Below are 19504 nucleotides of genomic sequence, written 5' to 3'. Positions count from 1 at the left end.
GAAACTAGGTTTTTCTGCTGTGTCGGAAATCCGAAAACACACACACATACATATAGATCGCCGTGATATGCACATCCTTTCTTTCCTTTATAACATACTCCATGATCAAAAATCTCCTCCTTACCTTCGATCCCGTTTCAAATTGCTTCCTACCCCCACCCGCTCTAGACGTTCTTGCATAACAACAATGCTTGAAGTTCCTAGGCATAACACCAACTTCCGATTAAATTCATTTTCCGTATACGCCGCTAAACTTTGGAATAATCTAAACATTTTGAATATCATATCAAAAATTGACCGCTCCAGCGGGATTCGAACCCGCGTCTCCGACTGACCGTGTCGGCGCTCTAGCCAATTAAGCTATGGAACGATGTACCCGCCAGAGCGAAATTCTTGATATGATGATTTTTATTTTCGGTTTAAGCGAACCGTGGCGCCGTCTATAGTGAGTTCTTTACAGAGACCCGTAACTATTCAGTTTCATATTACAATGAAAATCTTTGACAGGAGACGACACCATGCTATTCTTAATATGTACGATTTTATTTTTAGGTTACCCACACATTATGGATTCTAAACATTTTGAATATCATATCAAAAATTGACCGCTCCAGCGGGATTCGAACCCGCGTCTCCGACTGACCGTGTCGGCGCTCTAGCCAATTAAGCTATGGAACGATGTACCCGCCAGAGCGAAATTCTTGATATGATGATTTTTATTTTCGGTTTAAGCGAACCGTGGCGCCGTCTATAGTGAGTTCTTTACAGAGACCCGTAACTATTCAAAGTTTCATATTACAATGAAAATCTTTGACAGGAGACGACACCATGCTATTCTTAATATGTACGATTTTATTTTTATGTTACCCACACATTATGGATTCTAAACATTTTGAATATCATATCAAAAATTGACATTGAAAAATTTGATATGATATTCAAAATGTTTAGAATCCATAATGTGTGGGTAACATAAAAATAAAATCGTACATATTTGGAATAATCTCCCAAAATTCATCCAAGAAAGCTCATCGCTGTCCACTTTTAAAAACAATCTTAAGAACTATCTGCTTTCCAAAATCACTACAGATGTATGAGATGTATATATGTATTATATTTATGTTTTATGTATATATGTATGTAGATGTATGTATGTATATATGTATGTATGTATGTATGAATTTAGATGTATCTGTGTATGTTTATATATGTTTATGTATGTGTGGTGTATGCATTTTATATGTTTTATTATTATTATTATTATTATTACTCTATTCCTGCACTACTTTGCCCCGCGTTTCACATTATAACTCACTGCCATGGGTTGACTGGAAGAGATCTCTTTTAGAGATAAGTTCGCCCTTGCCAACTTCCTTTATTATTATGACTATTGTAAAATTTACTTAGTGCAATAAAGAATATATATATATATATATATATATATATATATATATATATATATAGATCACAGCAAACATCTGTATGGCAAATACAAACGTTTGCCATGTGCGGGAATCGAACCCGCAACCGCCAGCGCAACAGCCACACAGCGCTTTGACCGGTACCCCGAATGTCATCAAAACTTGATGGACGTTCCGAGTCATTTTCACTCATTCGTTTCGTTAAAGATGCAACGATAAATTCACGGGAATCCATGTTGAATTCAATTTTTCTCCAATCCATGCGAAATATTTACTTAAAACACCCACAGCTGCATGTTTTTATCATGCCATCGTATTGAGAGCACACAGCGCTCAAATATGCGTTACACCTATAAAATTCGCCTATAACGCCCGCGGCGTTTTTACGTTTGTTGAACGGCAATTTTAGTGGTCGAGTGCGATGATGTTGCGGAGGTTGAGTGGAACGTAGCTCATTAGCCAAGAGATTAATAACTATAGATGATATTAATAATCTAATATATAAAATTCTCGTGTCGTGGTGTTTGTAGTTAAGCTCCTCCGAAACGGCTTGACCGATTCTCATGAAATTTTGTGTGCATATCGGGTAGGAATGAAAATTGAACAACATCTATTTTTCATCCCCCGAGTAATGGGGGGGGGGGGGGTTAAGGAGCTTAATAACATATATGGCAAAACAACGTTTGCGGGGTCAACTAGTAAATATGTAAGATTGATAACACAAAAATTGATAACATTTTTACAACTTCAATCACGACCAATGAAAAAAGAATGACACTTGACTATTTGATAGATGATATAAATATCATGAACGAAACAAATTGTTATAAAAGCTTAGAAGTTCTACAATAAAAATAAAACAATCCCTTATTCACCAATAATTCAGTTACATTTATATTATTGTTCGTATCGTATATCTTGATTGACGTCTTACGCAGGCAAAGAGTACGCAGGTTATCAGAAAAGAGAAGAGAATGAAAATAAAAATTTTAAAATTATAGCTCCAGGTAACAAATCTTCTCACGAAGTTCGGTCGTTTCGGTCAAGATAATTTTGGCAACTTTTACCCTTGATAACGCAGCCCTGAATAACGAACGGGTGCTTTTCCCAAACCATTGGCGTAGATTTTTTAGCCAAGATGTTCTTCTACGACCCACACTGCGCTTGCCTTGGATCTTGCCCTGGATAATAAGTCGAAGCAGCTGGTATTAAGAGCTTCTCATGATGTGGCCGAAGTATTCAAGCTTTCTTTTCTTAACCGCGTACACAACTTCCGCTTTCTTCTTCACACGACTTAGCACAATTACGTTCTTTACTTTATCTCTCCAAGATATCCTTAACATTCACCCCACATTTCAAAAGCTTCAACCTTCTTACAAGTCGATTCGGTGAGGGTCCATGGTTCAACACCATACAAGAGAATGGAGAAAACGTAACAGCGTGCTAATCGTTCTCGTAGTTCGATATTCAGCTTCTTATTGCATAGAAGTGGTTTAAGCTAAAAGAAAGCATTACGGGCTTGTTCTATGCGGCACCTTATTTCCAGACTGTGGCCCCCCGTATCGTCGTCCCAGCATCCTAAATATTTGTATTTGCTAACTTATTCTAGTGGCTTTCTATTACAAAATAGAGTGGGGTTAGCAGGTGGTATTTTACAGACTGTCATATACTTGGTCTTCTTCACGTTGATACTGAGGCCGTAAGCTGAATTGACTGATTCAACACTATCTACGAGGGCCTGAAGTTCTTCCGTTGTAGATGCAAGTAATACGATGTCATCGGCATAACGGATATTGTTAATAATCTGACCATTCACCGTGATACCTACATCCACTTGATCCAATGCTTCTCTAAAAATCATCTCCGAGTATATGTTGAAACAGATTGGAAGAGAATGCATCCCTGCCGTACTTCTCGCAAGATTTTCGATTCATCCGTCAGTCTTCCGTCGATACGTACATTCGCTGTTTGGTTCCAATTTAGGTGTTTAATAAACCTTACGTCTTTAGAGTCGAGTCCGATCGATTGTAGTTTTGTCGATCGATCGATTGTAGTCACGTCGGGGTCACCAGTTTGGTGATGCGTGGTCTAAACTCCACTTTCGTAGCGGGCGGCGGAAGCGGGTTGCGCCACATAGTATATCGATCATTCTTGCATGATTTACTCTATCAATGCTTAGGAAAAAGATGTATACTTGACGCTTGAATAATGCCTTCAAATTATTAGCACTATAAAGTCATTCACATTTAACAACGTTTCACAGTTTCCATTTGCTGTGCTACGGAGTTCGTGGGTTCGATCCCCCGAGTCTGGGTGTGTTTTACATTCGTACCTAACTACCTTATATGTATGAATATCTATTTAAAGAAAATCGTAGAAACCCAGGCGCTTAGTTATTTAAAATCCTAATAGTTGTTTGTCTAAAATAAATATTTGATTTCAACAAAATCTTTATGTTAATGCTGAATAAATCATCAGGATAAATTCCGACAAACTTGACACCAAACAAAATTTTTAATAAGTAAGGATTATTTTACACAACTAGTTCCGCAAACAAGCGTCCGGTCTACGTGGTGGTAAGCGGTTACCGCAGTCTGTAGATGCCTGCAACACCAGGAGGAGGAGCATCGCAGACGAGGATCCTCCCCCTCCAGGTTCCCTTACTCATGACAGGTACAGAACACTACTTAGGAGCAGTGTTATTTCTTCTGTAGGGTTAAGATACTTCCTCAGACGAGGCGAGGAAATTAGAACTGATACATATATTTTATCAATATTCTGAATTTCAGCTTTTCAACCGAGTTTCCAAAAAAAGGAGGAGGTTTTCAATTTGATTGTATTTTTTTATGTATGTTACCTCTGATTTTTTAACTGGGTGGTCTGATTTCGATATTTTGTACTTTTTAATTTAATATAATAAGAGGGCATTCATTAATTACATGAGCTATTTTTCGATCAGTTTAGACGTCTCACCCCTTAGGTGAGATTTGGTTGGACCCCCCTCTACCCCCCCACGTAAGGGGACGTGAGATTGACGCTGAATATACCTAATAGAGATTGACGGTAAACAATAAACTGTTTAATATACTAGGTATAGTAAATTTACTTAAATTAAATTCACAGCAAAACCTAAATAATTTTAATAGCCATGAGATTTATTTCAGCGGGCAAAATGAACACTTAATTTTTTTTTATATCTGTAATATTTTGTTTTTTGAAGTTGACGTGAGATTTTCGATTATCCCTCGCTTTAAATGAGATTTGGTGAGATTTCATTGGACTCCTCCCGCCCCATTCTAAGCTAGTTCATGGATGTACCATAATGAATAAATTTACTTTATTGGTATTTTTCGTAGACCTACGTTGTACAGCACGACTTTTCAGTTTTCACTAAGTAGACCGATTTTGATGATCCTTATTTTAATTCAAAGCTGATGTTTATTTTGTAGTCTCACTTAAATTTAATTGAGATATGGTGGGAACTTTTTGAGCTATATCTAATAATACGTATTTACTTGATATTTTTTGACGTGACAACGTCTAAGAAATCGATGAACACCAGCGGCAAGCACGAAAAAGGACGACTCATTGTAGTGTTACTCTCATTGTCCCGTTACGCTCTGTGATAGATAGTGTATGTTGTGCCGCATCTATCTACATTCCACTCGACTGGCCTATACGTCCGAGGAGATGTTTTGTTATGACGTTGTCACGTTAAACTTTCGTCCGTAAACCAACTTTACAGACAACCAATTTTTTCGTCTACCTTTACCGTTTTTTTTTAATTTGCGAGCAAACACAATTTTTTGTGTGTTGTATGAATAAGCTCGCTACGTCCGCCTGTAGATAATTAAAAGCAACGTCCTAGTCTCTGCTCATCTTACTATTGTTCCATCAAAGCTGATTGTATATATATACTAGCGGAACCGGCTGACGTTGTCCTGCCCAGAAAACAGCTACCAAATTTGATAGCTTACATACCGATAGCAGCGCCACCTACCGGGTCCAATTGAGATAAAAACTATCATATCTTTCAAGTTAGACCAAATTACAGATGCTTACAATAATTGATAAAAATTGATTCAGTAGTTTCGGAGCTACATACAGATAGCAGCGCCACCTATCGGGTCCAATTGAGACAAAAACCCGCAGTTTCAAAAGCTAGGTAGATAGGCTATCCAAGTATCCAATACAATAATAATTTTTCAATTCGAACCACTAGTTGTGAGATTAGTGCGTTTAAACAAACAAGATTTCAGTTTTATAATATTAATATAGATTATACAGAGAATATTTAATTTATTTAATTTTATTACTTTTATATTAATTAAATATTCTAATATAATAAATAGTAATATATAATTATATAATATACAGTCGAGAATATTGTAATAAAGTCAATACCTATAAATTACCTAGAGCTGGTCTTTTTATTTATAATGGAAAAAAATACGAACGTTACTTCGTCCGATATTTTGTAGGTAGGGCGAAATTTATCTTAACGTAGGTTTTCCTTCTCCATTGAGCATCTAATAACGAATAATTATATTCATTAAAGTTAGTTGCCAACTTTTAAAACGTATATTCCATGTAATATTAATTTAATAAAGAATCTTGGGATCTAGTAATAAAAAAATAATTAGACCTAGTAAGTATATTTTATTTAAACATTTTAGAAACAACCTTGATTTCCCTTTCATTAAATTATCACGCTTTGATTCTGCGTCTTCTAGCAACCTCTTAGTATAACGTTTCGTAAACGCACAACAAAAACTCTTAAAACTTATACAACACGAAATAAAAGAACTGACTTATTTTTAATTAAGAATGGTCTGTTTATTACAATTTTTATCGTTTTACATAATAATAATATTTTTGTGACATTTAATTTTATAAATTAAAATGCTATCCATCGTCTTTATTCCTGATTCACAGCGACAGTCTCTATAAAAATTCGAGAACATGGGTGTGACGTGCGATGCTTGTACAAAAGGAAAATATCAAACTACCCACATTTTTTTTTAAATAAACCAGCAATAAAAATAGGACATTAAAAATAACGAATACAAAATATATTAATATTTTATCCAAATAAAGTTTATACATAAAATATACATTCGCCCAAATATTTATATTTATATAAAAAAATTATTACAATATTGTTGCAAATTTCTTAACGCTACAACAAACTCCTCGACTCGCCAACAACTTAAATAGACTAAGTACATAAAACTCAACAGAAAACTAACCCTTGCGCACCAAGATAAAAAGAAGTGGTCAATGTAAGTAATACAGAACTATTACAGAATGAGTACGAGAACACTAGGATCACACTCTCAAGTCTTATCTGATGTTTTGCAATGAGTTAGGGAGTACACGAACGTACCCAGGCTGTGCAGGTCTGAAGCTGGCCTCGATGGCCCGATACTTACTTTAAAAACTTTTGTTAAATACTTTACACTCGTTGTTAAAATGGATATTGATGTAAATCTTTAATTCAATCCTATTATTATGTAATTAATATTTAATTGAATTCCCCCGAATAGTTGCTGGGTACGTCTCTTAATAATAATATAATCATATATTAAATTTGTTGTGCTTAGGAGCAGTTTTTATTAACTACAATAAATTTAAAGTTCGTCGTGCTTAGGACCGGAGAACTCTTCGTGACTGATGAAGCCGTTCTTGTCCTTGTCCTCATGTTGGAAGATCTCCTCGACGAGTTTGTCGTGACTTTCTAGCATTTGTTTGACGTCTTCGCTCATCTCGGCGCCGTCGGCGGGCACCATCTGCTTCTTTAGGTAATCACTCACCTGTGAAAAGAAACGACATAAATATCAAAGAATGTAAGAAAATGTTCACATCAACTTATTAGAGATTAGTTAGTAGGCGTTTTAGGTTGCTTGTTACCAGCCTGATTACCCAAGTCTAATCTAAACGAGAGGTACAGAGATCGTTGCTGTTTGTAGATACTCTTTAAGGTTTGAGCATCTCATGCAATACTAAAAAGAGGAGAAATGTGAGTAAAGACAGAAGTTGTTATTAGAATAGGAAGTAGTAATAAAGTTAGTTGCGAAGTTCGAAGTCGGACTAATGTTCCTCATATATAGGAAGCTTCTAGAACTACGTTATTTCTAGAAAAGAATCGAAGGTTTCGAGGGGTAACCATTCACCATAAAACCATCAGGGACTGACCTCCTCTCGCGAGAGCTCGTTATCGTTGTCGGAATCCATCGCGCGGAAGGCTAAGTCAATACTCACTTCCTCTCTGGACAGCATGTTGTCCTTGTCGGCGTCGATTTCTTTGAAGACGTTGGTGGTCGGGGGCGAGTCGCCGATGTTGATGAGCTCCACGTCGAAGTGGAGGGTCGCGTGGGGTGGGATCACGTTACCGGCCCCGCGCTCGCCGTAGCCGAGGGAGGATGGGATCGTAAGCTTACGTTTTTCACCTGGAATATATATTCATTGCTCAGATTACTTTTTTGTCGTTTGATAGAGAAACATATATGTTACATATAAGAGACAGAGAAACATATAAGTATATATACTTGAATTGTGGTATTATTGTTTATTTATAGGACTGAATTTTTGAAATTTTTAACTTAGCGTTTCGTCAGAGCACAGATCAAATGTGCGCCAAAACGATTAAAAATTATGCTGTACTTGTATCGTTAAGTAAATACATTTATTTCGAATTTACAGTCGGTGTGAGTAACTGGATTAAGTTACGACCCTAGCATGAGGCCTGTGCCCAGCAGTGGGAATTTACAGGCTGTGAATGGTGATCGAACATCGATGTTACAGGTTGTGAATCATGATCGAACATCGATGTTACATGATGATCGAAAAACTCGTATTGAAACAACAAATGCACGTTATAGACGTTAGATACAGTTGTTGATTGTCGATATTCTCTGAATTTTAACTTCATTTGAATTTTAAGAGATTTTTACCATTATCTATACAAATAAATAAAATTGGAGTGTCTGTTTTATTGCAAGTTTTGTCTGTTAGTTCCGGCTAATCTCTGAAACGGCTGGACCGATTTTGACGGAACTTTCAGTGGCAGATAGCCGATGTAATAAAGAGTAACTTGGGCTACTTTTATTTGAAAAGATATTTTTTGTAACTCTGCAAACTGAAAAATATTTTTTTCTAAATATATTCCACGCGGACAAGGCCGCGGTCACAGCTAGTAATGAGACAAAAGTACTTCTCGTGATATCGTTACAAGTAAATAAAACGTACATCTACGAGTACTTTGATAAAATTGATAAGTTTAAATAATAGTTAAATTATTCAGAATATTTATTCAATTTACAATAAAATACAATGATTAGTAATGAGACCACATAATGCAAACTAAACAGTTAAGTAACGGATCATTTTACGGAAACTTACAAATAAGTTTCCAAAACATTAATTTGAATATGTAATTATTTATGTTTTATGCACATTGCACAACAGGTTAATTTATTCAAGGTTCGATAATGGCATGTTATCTTCAAAAATGGCAGTTGCGATTCATCGACAATTTAAAACCATTTTATATGACATACAGTAACAATAGCGGAGGTGAACTAACACGTGTCAAGTTACTGGTGCCAGTTGGTATAGCTCGCCGATATCAACATAATAATAAAATCCGGCAACATCAACTTATTCTAGCTATACAAAATTACTCATTGTCAGCGCAAAAATTAAATTATCATTTTGTGTAATATATATTTTTATTATAAGGTTTTTTTTTTCACAGCTGTCAGCAAACAAGCGTACGGCTCACGTGACGGTAACTGATTACCGTAGCTTATAGACACCTGAAACACCGGAAGTGTACCCTACCCCAATCCCCCAAGAGGTCTGGTCACCTAGTGAAGCGGTGATAGCTCACTACTTACAATTGATTCTTAGTTTTTAAACTCATTATACACGCGTTAGTACAACGGTCACAGTACTGGTTTGTGGCTGTTGCGCTGGAGGTTGCGGGTTCGATCCCCGCACATGACAAACATGTGTATTGGCCATACAGATGTTTGCCGTGGTCTTGGTGTTTTTGTAGTCCTTGTGGGTCTCCCCACCGTGCCCCAGAGAGCACGTTAAGCCATCGGTCCCGGTTGTTATCATGCACACCTGATAGCGATCGTTACTCATAGTGGGGAATATATCCGCCAACACGTATTGGAGCAGTGTGGTGGATTAAGCTCAGATCCTTCTCCTACATGGGGAAAGAGGCCTATGCCCAGCTGTGGGATATTACAGGCTGAAGGTTTTTAAACATTCACTTCTGAAATTTAAAAAATTCGGAATAAACTCTTACTGACCCGATAACATTCAATGAAACAGCAAAAATGAAACTCCGGTATCTATTATGATTACGTTTTCGTCGTGTATTTGTATTAAACTTAAGTATATGGCCACACTAGATAGATAAATTTGTATAAATTTAGTTATTAATTTTTATCAATATGTCAAAAGAAATAGCTGTAGGTGAGAAAAGTTATAAACGATCCATGGCCTATAAGAGATGTTAGTAAAAATGTCGAACTACACTTGGATATAATGATTTTGTATATCGTGTCATTAAACTGTTGATAACAATAATGCCAATAATTTGGTGGTGTCATGGGACACCAGGTAGGAACGAAGTTCCTTCGGATAGTATAGAAGTAACACAATTTGAAAAAAAAAATGTTTAATTTTATATATATTTTCTAGTTCATGATTTTTTTAATTTTGTTGATGGGGTTTTACTCGTAATTAAGTACATAAAAGTATTTAGGAAATTTAGTATTTTTGAAAATAACAAATACCTACCGTAAATTAAAATAAATCAAACAAAATAATAATAATAATATTTTAGTTTTAAAAAACGTCATATTACACAGTCGTGTGACTGATATTACGTCACTTCCGTTATATATTTTTCTTACGGTTTTAGTACCATATTTTTTCAGTTCGGTCGCCCAGCCAAATGTCAAGCCTGCCGTAAGGAACTTCGTTCCAATACTAAATAATTAATTTATCTCAAACTAACATACTACAGATAAAAGAAAAATAAACTCGGTCAGTCCAAGTCTAAACTTGCCTCTGACGTAATGGGCGATATGACGACTATATTGGGAATGTTGTAGCAATTAAAAGAAATCAGATTTGTTTGACTTTTACTTGTTCACCGTTGCTTGTTTACCGACTCTATTCATATTTCCAGGCTGTTAGTATTAAATGCTCCTCTATTATACAAAACTAGCGACCCGCCCCGGCTTCGCACGGGTGCAATGCTGATACTAAATATACTACAGAATGTCTTTATTTATAGTATGAAGCTAGCTTATAGCATGGTTATTAACATAATAACAACATTCAAATATGCGTCGTTAGATTACACGATGTTACAGAATGCGTTGAAGAAATAAAGGTTCACTGCTCATTCTTCGTAGGTGATAGCGTGATAATATGTAGCCTATATGTTGATCCGACTTCTTAATAATATTCGTGCCAAATTTGATGTAAATCCATGCACTACTTTTTGAGTTTATCCCGGACATCACATACAGACAAACAGACAAAGATTCTAAAAACTATATTTTTGGCTTCGGTATCGATTGTAGATCACACCCCAAGTATTCTTTTAAAAAAAATATTCAATGTACAGTTTTGACTTTCCTAGCATTTTATTATATGTATAGATACTTGTAGTAGACTAATACTATGACGCGGTTATTTTATTTTGTGTGTCTATTATTGTAACTTTATTAACGAACGAAATGAGGTGAAATCGAATCACTTGAATAAATAAAAAGTTTATATTTATATATTAAATTCACTGATGTTCATTGACAATAATAAACGTTAAGTAGTAAGCGATAAGTAACATTCAGACATGATCAAAACTATCTTATCGCTCTACAGAAACATGTTTCATATTATTTAATTTTTTTTCTTGGTATACCATAAAACAGCTTACAGTATTATAAGTTCAATTAGTTCGAATTTGATGTGCCTCAAACGTCTCACGTACGTCACAATCAAACGTTTTTGATAGGTCACAGAATACCCCAATAGCGGGCCTACTCCCAGAGATCGTAAATATGAGGGGCTACTTCCGCAGTCGTTAAATGACCTCTCATAAATCCGTTTCATTCGTTGCGAACAATTGTAAGAACACAATAGTAAATAATTTAACAATGAAGAACAGTAGGGAATTGGTATTTAGAGCTACATATTTCAGTTTTTTTTTTAAATAGACGGTGGCTAACAAGCGTTCGGCCCGCCTGATGGTAAGTACCCATAGTAGCCTATAAACGCCTGCAACACCCGAAGCATCGCATGTGCGTTGCCGACCCTCTGTCTGGCCCTTTTCAGCTCTGCCCACCACGACACGAACACAATGCTAATTGAGGGTAGAGTTATTAAGCTGTGATCTTAATTGTTTAAAATATTAGGTAAATAAAGGCAGATTTAATGTATTACGTCGAATTGGCGCGAGATGTTTGTTAATGAATTTCATTGATTGTAAAAAGAACCGCACATAGCGCCGTACACACCAAAACATTTGAGAAGTGGAAACTTAGTGGAAGTTACTCGTATAGGACTTGGAGCAAGCGTTGTGCGGCTTCTTTCGCGATGAATTTCAGAGCACACATAGATTCAGAGTATGTAGACAAATATATATAACGCTATTTAAAAATAGGGGTTGGTGGTAGAAGGGTGAAAATTTAGGGTTGTATGTATTTTTTAACGCCAAATCATAATAAAATAAATAATTTATTAAAAAAAATTTGGGGTGGATTACCCTTAACATTTAGGGGGATGAAAAATAGATGTTCGATTCTTAGACATATCCAATATGCATACAAAATTTCATGAGAATCGGTCAAGCCGTTTCGGAGGAGTTTAACTACAAACACCGCGACACGAGAATTTTATATATTAGATATGTCATTTTTTTTAACCTTTTAATTGATTGAATTTTGATTTTAGTTTTAATTTTAATATTGATTTTAGTTTCTTTATTGATTTTAGTTCCAGTTTAGATTGAATTTTAGTATTGATTTTGTTATTAATTTTAACTATTGTAATTTTGAATTTTAGTATTTATTTTAATTTTAAATTTTAATTATTGTAACTGTACTGAATTTGGCGATAATTTTAATTTTGGGTTTGATTGAATTTAAGTATATTGGTTTTGATTTTAGTGTTGTTTGATTGGATTTTGATTTGGTATAATTTGTTTTGTCACAATTGTTAAAACTAACATAGTTTAGGAACAAAATGTAACAAAAATATGTATGTGTCTGAATTAAATTATTATTATTATTATTATTATTATAAATAGGCTTTATATATCAATATACATATCATTTACACTTTTGCAATTTTTGAAATTAAAAATTATGACTTTTTGATTTAGGGTTTTTCAAAAAGAACTGTTTTACAAGTCAAAATAAAACAATAAATTTAGATAAAAATGAATAAATTTTTATTGTATTCATTAAAGTAAACATTGGCAATTATGAATGAATTATATTTGATAAATGTTCACAACTGCCATGGTTACAGTCTACAGATATCGATTCTTTTATCAAAGTTTTGTTGACTTTTTGACAAAATTGGGTTTATTTCGTTATTGAATCAATGATTTGTAACAATACTCGACGATATCCAGTCATTATAAGTTATAGTTCGTCGTCTAGTTAACGTGACGGAATCCGGGATCAACAAGTTTAGTTTCACCGTTTTCGAATTCGCTCTCACTTCTGAACCAAACGTTGCTTACAAAACTTCGCACAATGAGCTTTAGTGCAGCAGCGAGCTAGTTAAATTCCACATGCACGAAGAACTTCTTAGTGCACGTGAGACTTGTAATAACGTCGAATGAAAAAGTAATTTTATGTTAGCTAATCGTTGTAGGTTTTCAACAACAACTTCTGTCTAGCTTCGTGATACGAACTTCGACGGGAAAGCGGTTCCAGCGTCTCTTTATTATGTTTGTGACCTCGTCAATTAGCTGACGTTGTATGCCACGTGTGGCTCCTTCACGTGAACAGTATATTGTATTCGAACTACGAATGGAGAGGCGTTGCAGAGATGAAAGGCTATCTCATTACCGTTGTTACGCGAAATGACGCGCCAAAGCATACCATATTACGCAAATGACCCTCGCGGCAGCCATCAGCGGATGCTTTATTAACTTCACATTCATTAACAATTACAATTTTTCAATACAATAATACGAAATACTTACGTATCAATTTTTTAGTGTATTCGTTTATCTGAAAGCCAATTTAGTCCTTCTCAGCGTCCGCGGAGACACTTATATTTTACAAAGTGAAAAAATAATGCAAAATGAACAAATTTGAACATTCGTTTTGTTTTCAACTACCCAACATTTACGTCGTTGTATATAGAAATATTAACTTTAGTACTTGACGCGTTCTATTTTCAACTATTACAACGCAAACGGATTATTATTGACGTTTAATAAAATATTTAGTGTAATACGTAGCAGTAGCGATACTTACCGACGCACATGTCCAGAAGTCCTTGGTCCCAGCCCTTGATCACTTGGCCCACTCCGATTTGGAAAGTAAACGGCTGGTCGCGGTCGTAGCTGGAACAAAAAAACAAAGATTAATTTTATTATATCGACAAAAGAACTCAATGTTGAGAGCGCGGAAGTCTTAAAAAAAACTCGACACATTTAGCAATATACATTATACCTCGATTTTTGATTTTGTATTAATAATTTCATCATTGCAATTACTGTCTGGTGTCATTAGTAAAACCTTTGTAAAAACAATTTTTTTTTTTTTTATTGACTTAAAATTTCCTTAGGATGGTTGTGATTTAAGAAAGGAATTTAAATGTATAGGAGAGAATGGGATATAATACATTTATGCTGAAAAAACGTAAGAGACGCGTTTTGCATGACGTTTACGACCTTTTTCACGAGAGCGTGATAATCGTCGATAGAACAAACCGCAACCGACTTTTCAGAAGTTTCACTTCGGCCGTGTGTGAATTGCATCCACACATTATTTATTTGATTAAAACTTAAAATAACCGGAAGGCCGAAGGAAGTACAAGTACAAAAGTAAACCAAATTAAAATACGAAACTCCACCTAATGTATGTTTCATCTAATTTTAAATCGTTATCTATAGGTACAAATAAATAAAATTGGAGTGTCTGTTTGTATTGTAATATTAAAAAAAAGCTTTTTACTAAGCATGCGGTACATAATTATACCAATATAACGTTTTTTTACAATTTTTGTCTGTCTATCCATTTGTTCCGGCTAATATCTGAAACGGCTGGAACGATTTGACAGGATGTTCACTGGCAGATAGCTGACGTAATAAATACTAACTTGACTACTTTTATTTTAGAATATTTATTTTATACGAAGTCGCGGGCATAGCTAGTTATTAATAAATACGTTATTTTAATAAAAGCAATGGTCGGACAGACGGTAAATGGTCAGTTGAAAGGCTTCAACGGTCCGTCAAGTTTTAACTTTGACTAAAGTTCGGATGCGGTTCTAATTAAAGTTATTTTAGACTTCTTTCTGTTGTTCATGAAGCGCAGTTAAATTTAATTATATGAATTTATCATTCAAAATATTATTGTGTCGCTTATGTACCTAACAGTTGTTATTTAAAAATATTTAAATTTTTGAAGTTATATTTCTTTTGGCGCGTTAGGGAAAAGATATGTAAGTTTTTTCGATGCGCGCGCACATAGTCACGAAAAAAACCGACATCCTGAAGTTAGCTAAGTTAACGAAGAATAAGATAGTAACGTGAAGTTAGCTAGCCAATGAAGTATAACTCCTTACTTGCGAACGTAAGTATACACAACATAATCGACAGAGACTAGCGTCTGTCTACAGGTCGGGCCTAGTTCAGATGCTTGTACGCATAGAATAAGTACGAATGTGTAATTTTATGTGGAACTCTGAATGTATGTACATTATTTTTGTTCAATTAAGACTTTTTTTACCGTAATGTGTTATCCCTAGTAATACAGCAGAGCTGTTAATAAATTAATAAGCAAATTAACGCTTCATCGACCCCCAGTAGAATGTGGACCCCGTATCGGGTATTCAGGCACACACACGACCCAAACACAAATGCCCAGAACACGTCTGTATGACTGTATCCAAAATATTATAATGGAGGTTGAGGAAAGCTGACGATAATTTTGTGTTACTGTTAAGTTACGAGAGATAATACTTTTAAATAATACTTTTTTTAATGATCCTTTGTTGCGGAAGGTCAGCAATAATAGCAATCGCATTAATGTCAAGTAATATTAAAAGTATCAAAATAATAATTATTTGCAAACGTTATTTAATAATAGTTTATAATAGTTATATTATTGTAGTTCCTTAACAGTAAATAATAATGTAGTTTTTTGTTTGTTTCTTTTTAACTACAAAAGTATTAATAATCTGTGATAATAAAAATTTAGTTCACGGCAATTTAAAAAAGAATATTTAAAAATAATATTTTGTTATTAAAATGAGTATTTCCTTTATTTACAAGGATGGAAGTACGGCCGTTGAAATTGTTCCTCGTTAATTGTATTCAAGAAATTTCCTTGTGAAAAATATTTATTGAAAACTAACACATTTGTCATAATATATTTTTTACAGTAATAAAAATAACAAAGGATAGGAAGTGAATTCCTTAATGCGATAATTTATAGCAGTACCAGTAATTAAAACCTTACAGAGAACTGGATGGTTATTATAGATTACAATTAGGATTTATATAAAAAAGTGACATTCACGAAACATTGGAACGTTATTATACCATGGACTTTGACTACCAACCTATTAAATAAAAAAATAAAAAAAATGACAGGTGCGAAAGCTTTAAAATAATTTCGTATGTTTTTTTTTGAATAATTAAACGCTAAAGTGTTGTTGAGTGAAAAATATAATTTATTTTCAAATTTTGTTGCATTATAAATGTCGATGATTATCCACCAAGTCTCAAGATTATAAATCTTAACTATAACCTACACATATAACCTTCTAGCAGTTTATGAAAAAAAATAAAAAAAAAATTCGCCTGCACGAATGTAATAATGTAGGAAGCTAGTTACTGGAATCAGTATTTATATAATTTTAGCGTATATTGTCCATATATTTCGGTCGTGGTATCAGATAAATCGGGTCGGAATAACGCTATTACATAGGCTTTTGTTTGCAAGTAGTTAGCAACGGCCATTACAGCTTATCGCGTTCATAACTGATTTGCTAACGTGCTAAAAATATGTTCTGTGGCATTCTTGGGTAACTGTGGCGAATGTTCCTTTTTTTAACTAATATTTCCGCCATCTTGAATCCACGAGTGTTAATTTGTTAATGATTCGTAGAATATAATAGTTCATACCGTTATTGAGATTGTTATATTAGCTCGACTATTTACGTTTGGATTCGACTCATCAGTCGCAGTATCGAAAAACGTTATCCAACGTCATTGTTTGACGTCTAGTTTAGTACGGTTTTCATACAAAATTAAGACAAATTAATATGCATAAGGTTTAACGACATCCGCCACAGCACTTATGTCGAATTAAGTATATTAGATAACCAATGAAACTAATTATACATGCAAGCGTAATAAGCTTAATCAGTGTACTCGTAGCGTTCGCATTTTAAAACATTCTATTTCAAATCATCACCAACATTTCAAATATTAAAATAATCACAACTATATATTTATTACATTATTTATCGTTTCAGAGGCTTCGCCTATATTTGATACTTGTATATTTTTTTAAGTACAATTTGATCGGCAAAGAAACGTACGGCCTGATAGTTACTAACCACAGGAACACAACAATGCTTGAAAGCAGTATTATTTAGCTGTGATCTTCTGTAAGGTCGAGGGTACGTCCTCAGTCGGACTGCTCCAGATTTTGAGCAGGATACTTTCTGGTTTGCCCTATAGTCCCGCCCCTACTTTAGTCATAAACGCATGTATATAATTTCTCTAAATGCTATGTGCTGTAGATATGTGCTTCAAATAATGATCTGATAATAGCGCTTAGTCTTCGAGAGCACAGGACATCAACACGAAATAACTTAATTAATTTATTTTTACAATATTTTAGTATTAAAGGCGAGTTATTAATTATGAAGCCCATAATTCACAAACAATATGTATTTCAATCAATCAATCCTCGCGAATATTTAGATAATATTTCAATACAAATATACACAAAAGAGCCCTGAGACGTCTACGCATTGTTATAATTAGTACCTACATAAATAATAAGAATATTGTATGTGGCAGGCCGTGTTGTTGCCATGTCTAACAATGCTAATAGTTAAAAGCAATCACTCTGACAAGGGAGCATTCAGAGGCTACCAGATAGTAATTGTTTATTGTTTAAGCGTCTAAAGGACGTTTAGGTATTGTTGACTAAATTAAACCTTCCGTGGTTGAATTATTGTACAACTATATACACTCGGTCAGCAGCGCCCACAAGGAGGGGGAGGGGGGTTATCGCCCACTTTGGGAAACATTGGTTAACGGTATCCGCTTACCATGATGCGGAACTTGTGCTTGCTTGCCACATTAAAAGTAAAAAAGTTAACTACAAGCCTAAGTTACATTTCGCGTAGTTTACTGTCATCCTTACCTATTACTACTGGTAACTTCAAACTTCGGTTACTCTGATCACTGTATATGTGATAACGTAACTTTTAATCTTTGTTTCAAACGAATTTTTAATCTCTATTTCAAACGAATCTCTGCTAGGACTCATATCTATTATAAAGACGTGTACGAACCAAGTCGTACATTTGCGAATCAGCGATTTTATTAAATAAATTGGTTGTCAATATAATAATTATTCAGTACGTTTTCGATCCATCAAGGCGATCGCGCGTGCTCGCACACCGGGTCATTTGATCATCATCAAGGATCAATAAATTAATTTATTTAATTAATTGTGATTCGGGTTTATTTCATATTATCAAGTAAAAAGTGTGTAGAGTCAAGCAAGGTTTAATTTCCGTTTGTTCCCGTTATTTACAAACTCAAAAACGCTATAACAGATTTTCATTTTATGTGACATGGCTTTTAATTTAACGGGAGAAAAACGGAACAGTCTGATAGTTTAGAACACCCGGGCGAAGCCGTGGATAGGAAAATAGTAAATTGGTAGTTATAGAAATAGTTATAGAATTATATAAATAAATATCTTGTAACATACACACGGTCTTTTGTTCCTACAGTGACCAATTTTATGCTTGTGTTGTAGGTAACAGCCGACTGTTACAGCAATTTTTGGTTATATTATACATATATAAAAACAAATATTACACCCAGACTGAGGCGGGAATCTAGCGGATGAGACGGACCATTACAAACAGCGCCAACGGGCTAGTCAAATTATATCAATAACAGAATGACAGATCAATATCGAAGTTATAATTGCAAAAACAATCCTTTCCCGGAAGCGTGCGAGATACACACGGAAATGACATTTCAGCTATTCGTTTGCGACTTTTTATAATAACCCTTCGACAAAGTTCAAGAACATTACAGCAGATAAAAAAAAGCTTTCATTTCCTTTACAACATATTGCCTTTTGACGAAACAGACGGATAAAAAAAAATATTATTCTGAAGGTTGACAGCGAAAATAGTCAGAAGCAGCCGGGTGGAAATTTGCCGTATATAAAATTATTTCAGTGACAAGGAAGAAAAGCAAAGTCATTACATATCAATGATTCGTAATTTTACTAAGATTTATAATTCTAAGATTACTTAAAGGTTATAATATATGATATGAGTATTAGATACTCAAAAGTCACTCAGTTTATTTTTCAGGTCGACAAACAAGCATACGGTTCACTGATGGATCACCTCGTAGTACATCGACCTGACAGAATATCACAGCTAAATAATTCTGCTTTCAAGCAGTTTTGCGTACCTTTGATGAGTAAGGTGACCAGAGCTCGTGGGGGTAATTGGGAATAGGTTCGGTAACGCGCTTGCGTTTTTCTGGTTTTGCAGGCGTCTGTAAGTTACGGTAATCGCTTGCCATTACGTGAGCCGTACAC

At 34.6% G+C, this 19504-nt stretch overlaps 1 protein-coding gene across 1 annotated transcript in view; it reads right to left on the bottom strand.

Moving 5' to 3' along the window:
* Positions 1-6060: 6060 nt before the first annotated feature.
* The window catches only part of LOC123668574 (FK506-binding protein 2), a 52782-nt gene continuing 39338 nt past the window's right edge, over positions 6061-19504 (bottom strand). The window contains exons 2-4 of the mRNA XM_045602306.1: positions 13943-14031; positions 7683-7870; positions 6061-7234 (exon numbers count right to left, since the gene is read on the bottom strand). Of these exons, the coding sequence (XP_045458262.1) occupies positions 7052-7234; positions 7683-7870; positions 13943-14031 (460 nt within the window). The 3' untranslated portion in view covers positions 6061-7051. The remainder of the gene's footprint in view (positions 7235-7682; positions 7871-13942; positions 14032-19504) is intronic.

Source organism: Melitaea cinxia, chromosome Z, assembly GCF_905220565.1.
Source record: "Melitaea cinxia chromosome Z, ilMelCinx1.1, whole genome shotgun sequence".
NCBI lineage: Eukaryota > Metazoa > Arthropoda > Insecta > Lepidoptera > Nymphalidae > Melitaea > Melitaea cinxia.
The sequence above is the reverse complement of the archived record's forward strand: the minus strand, read 5'-3'. Positions and strand labels throughout refer to the sequence as shown.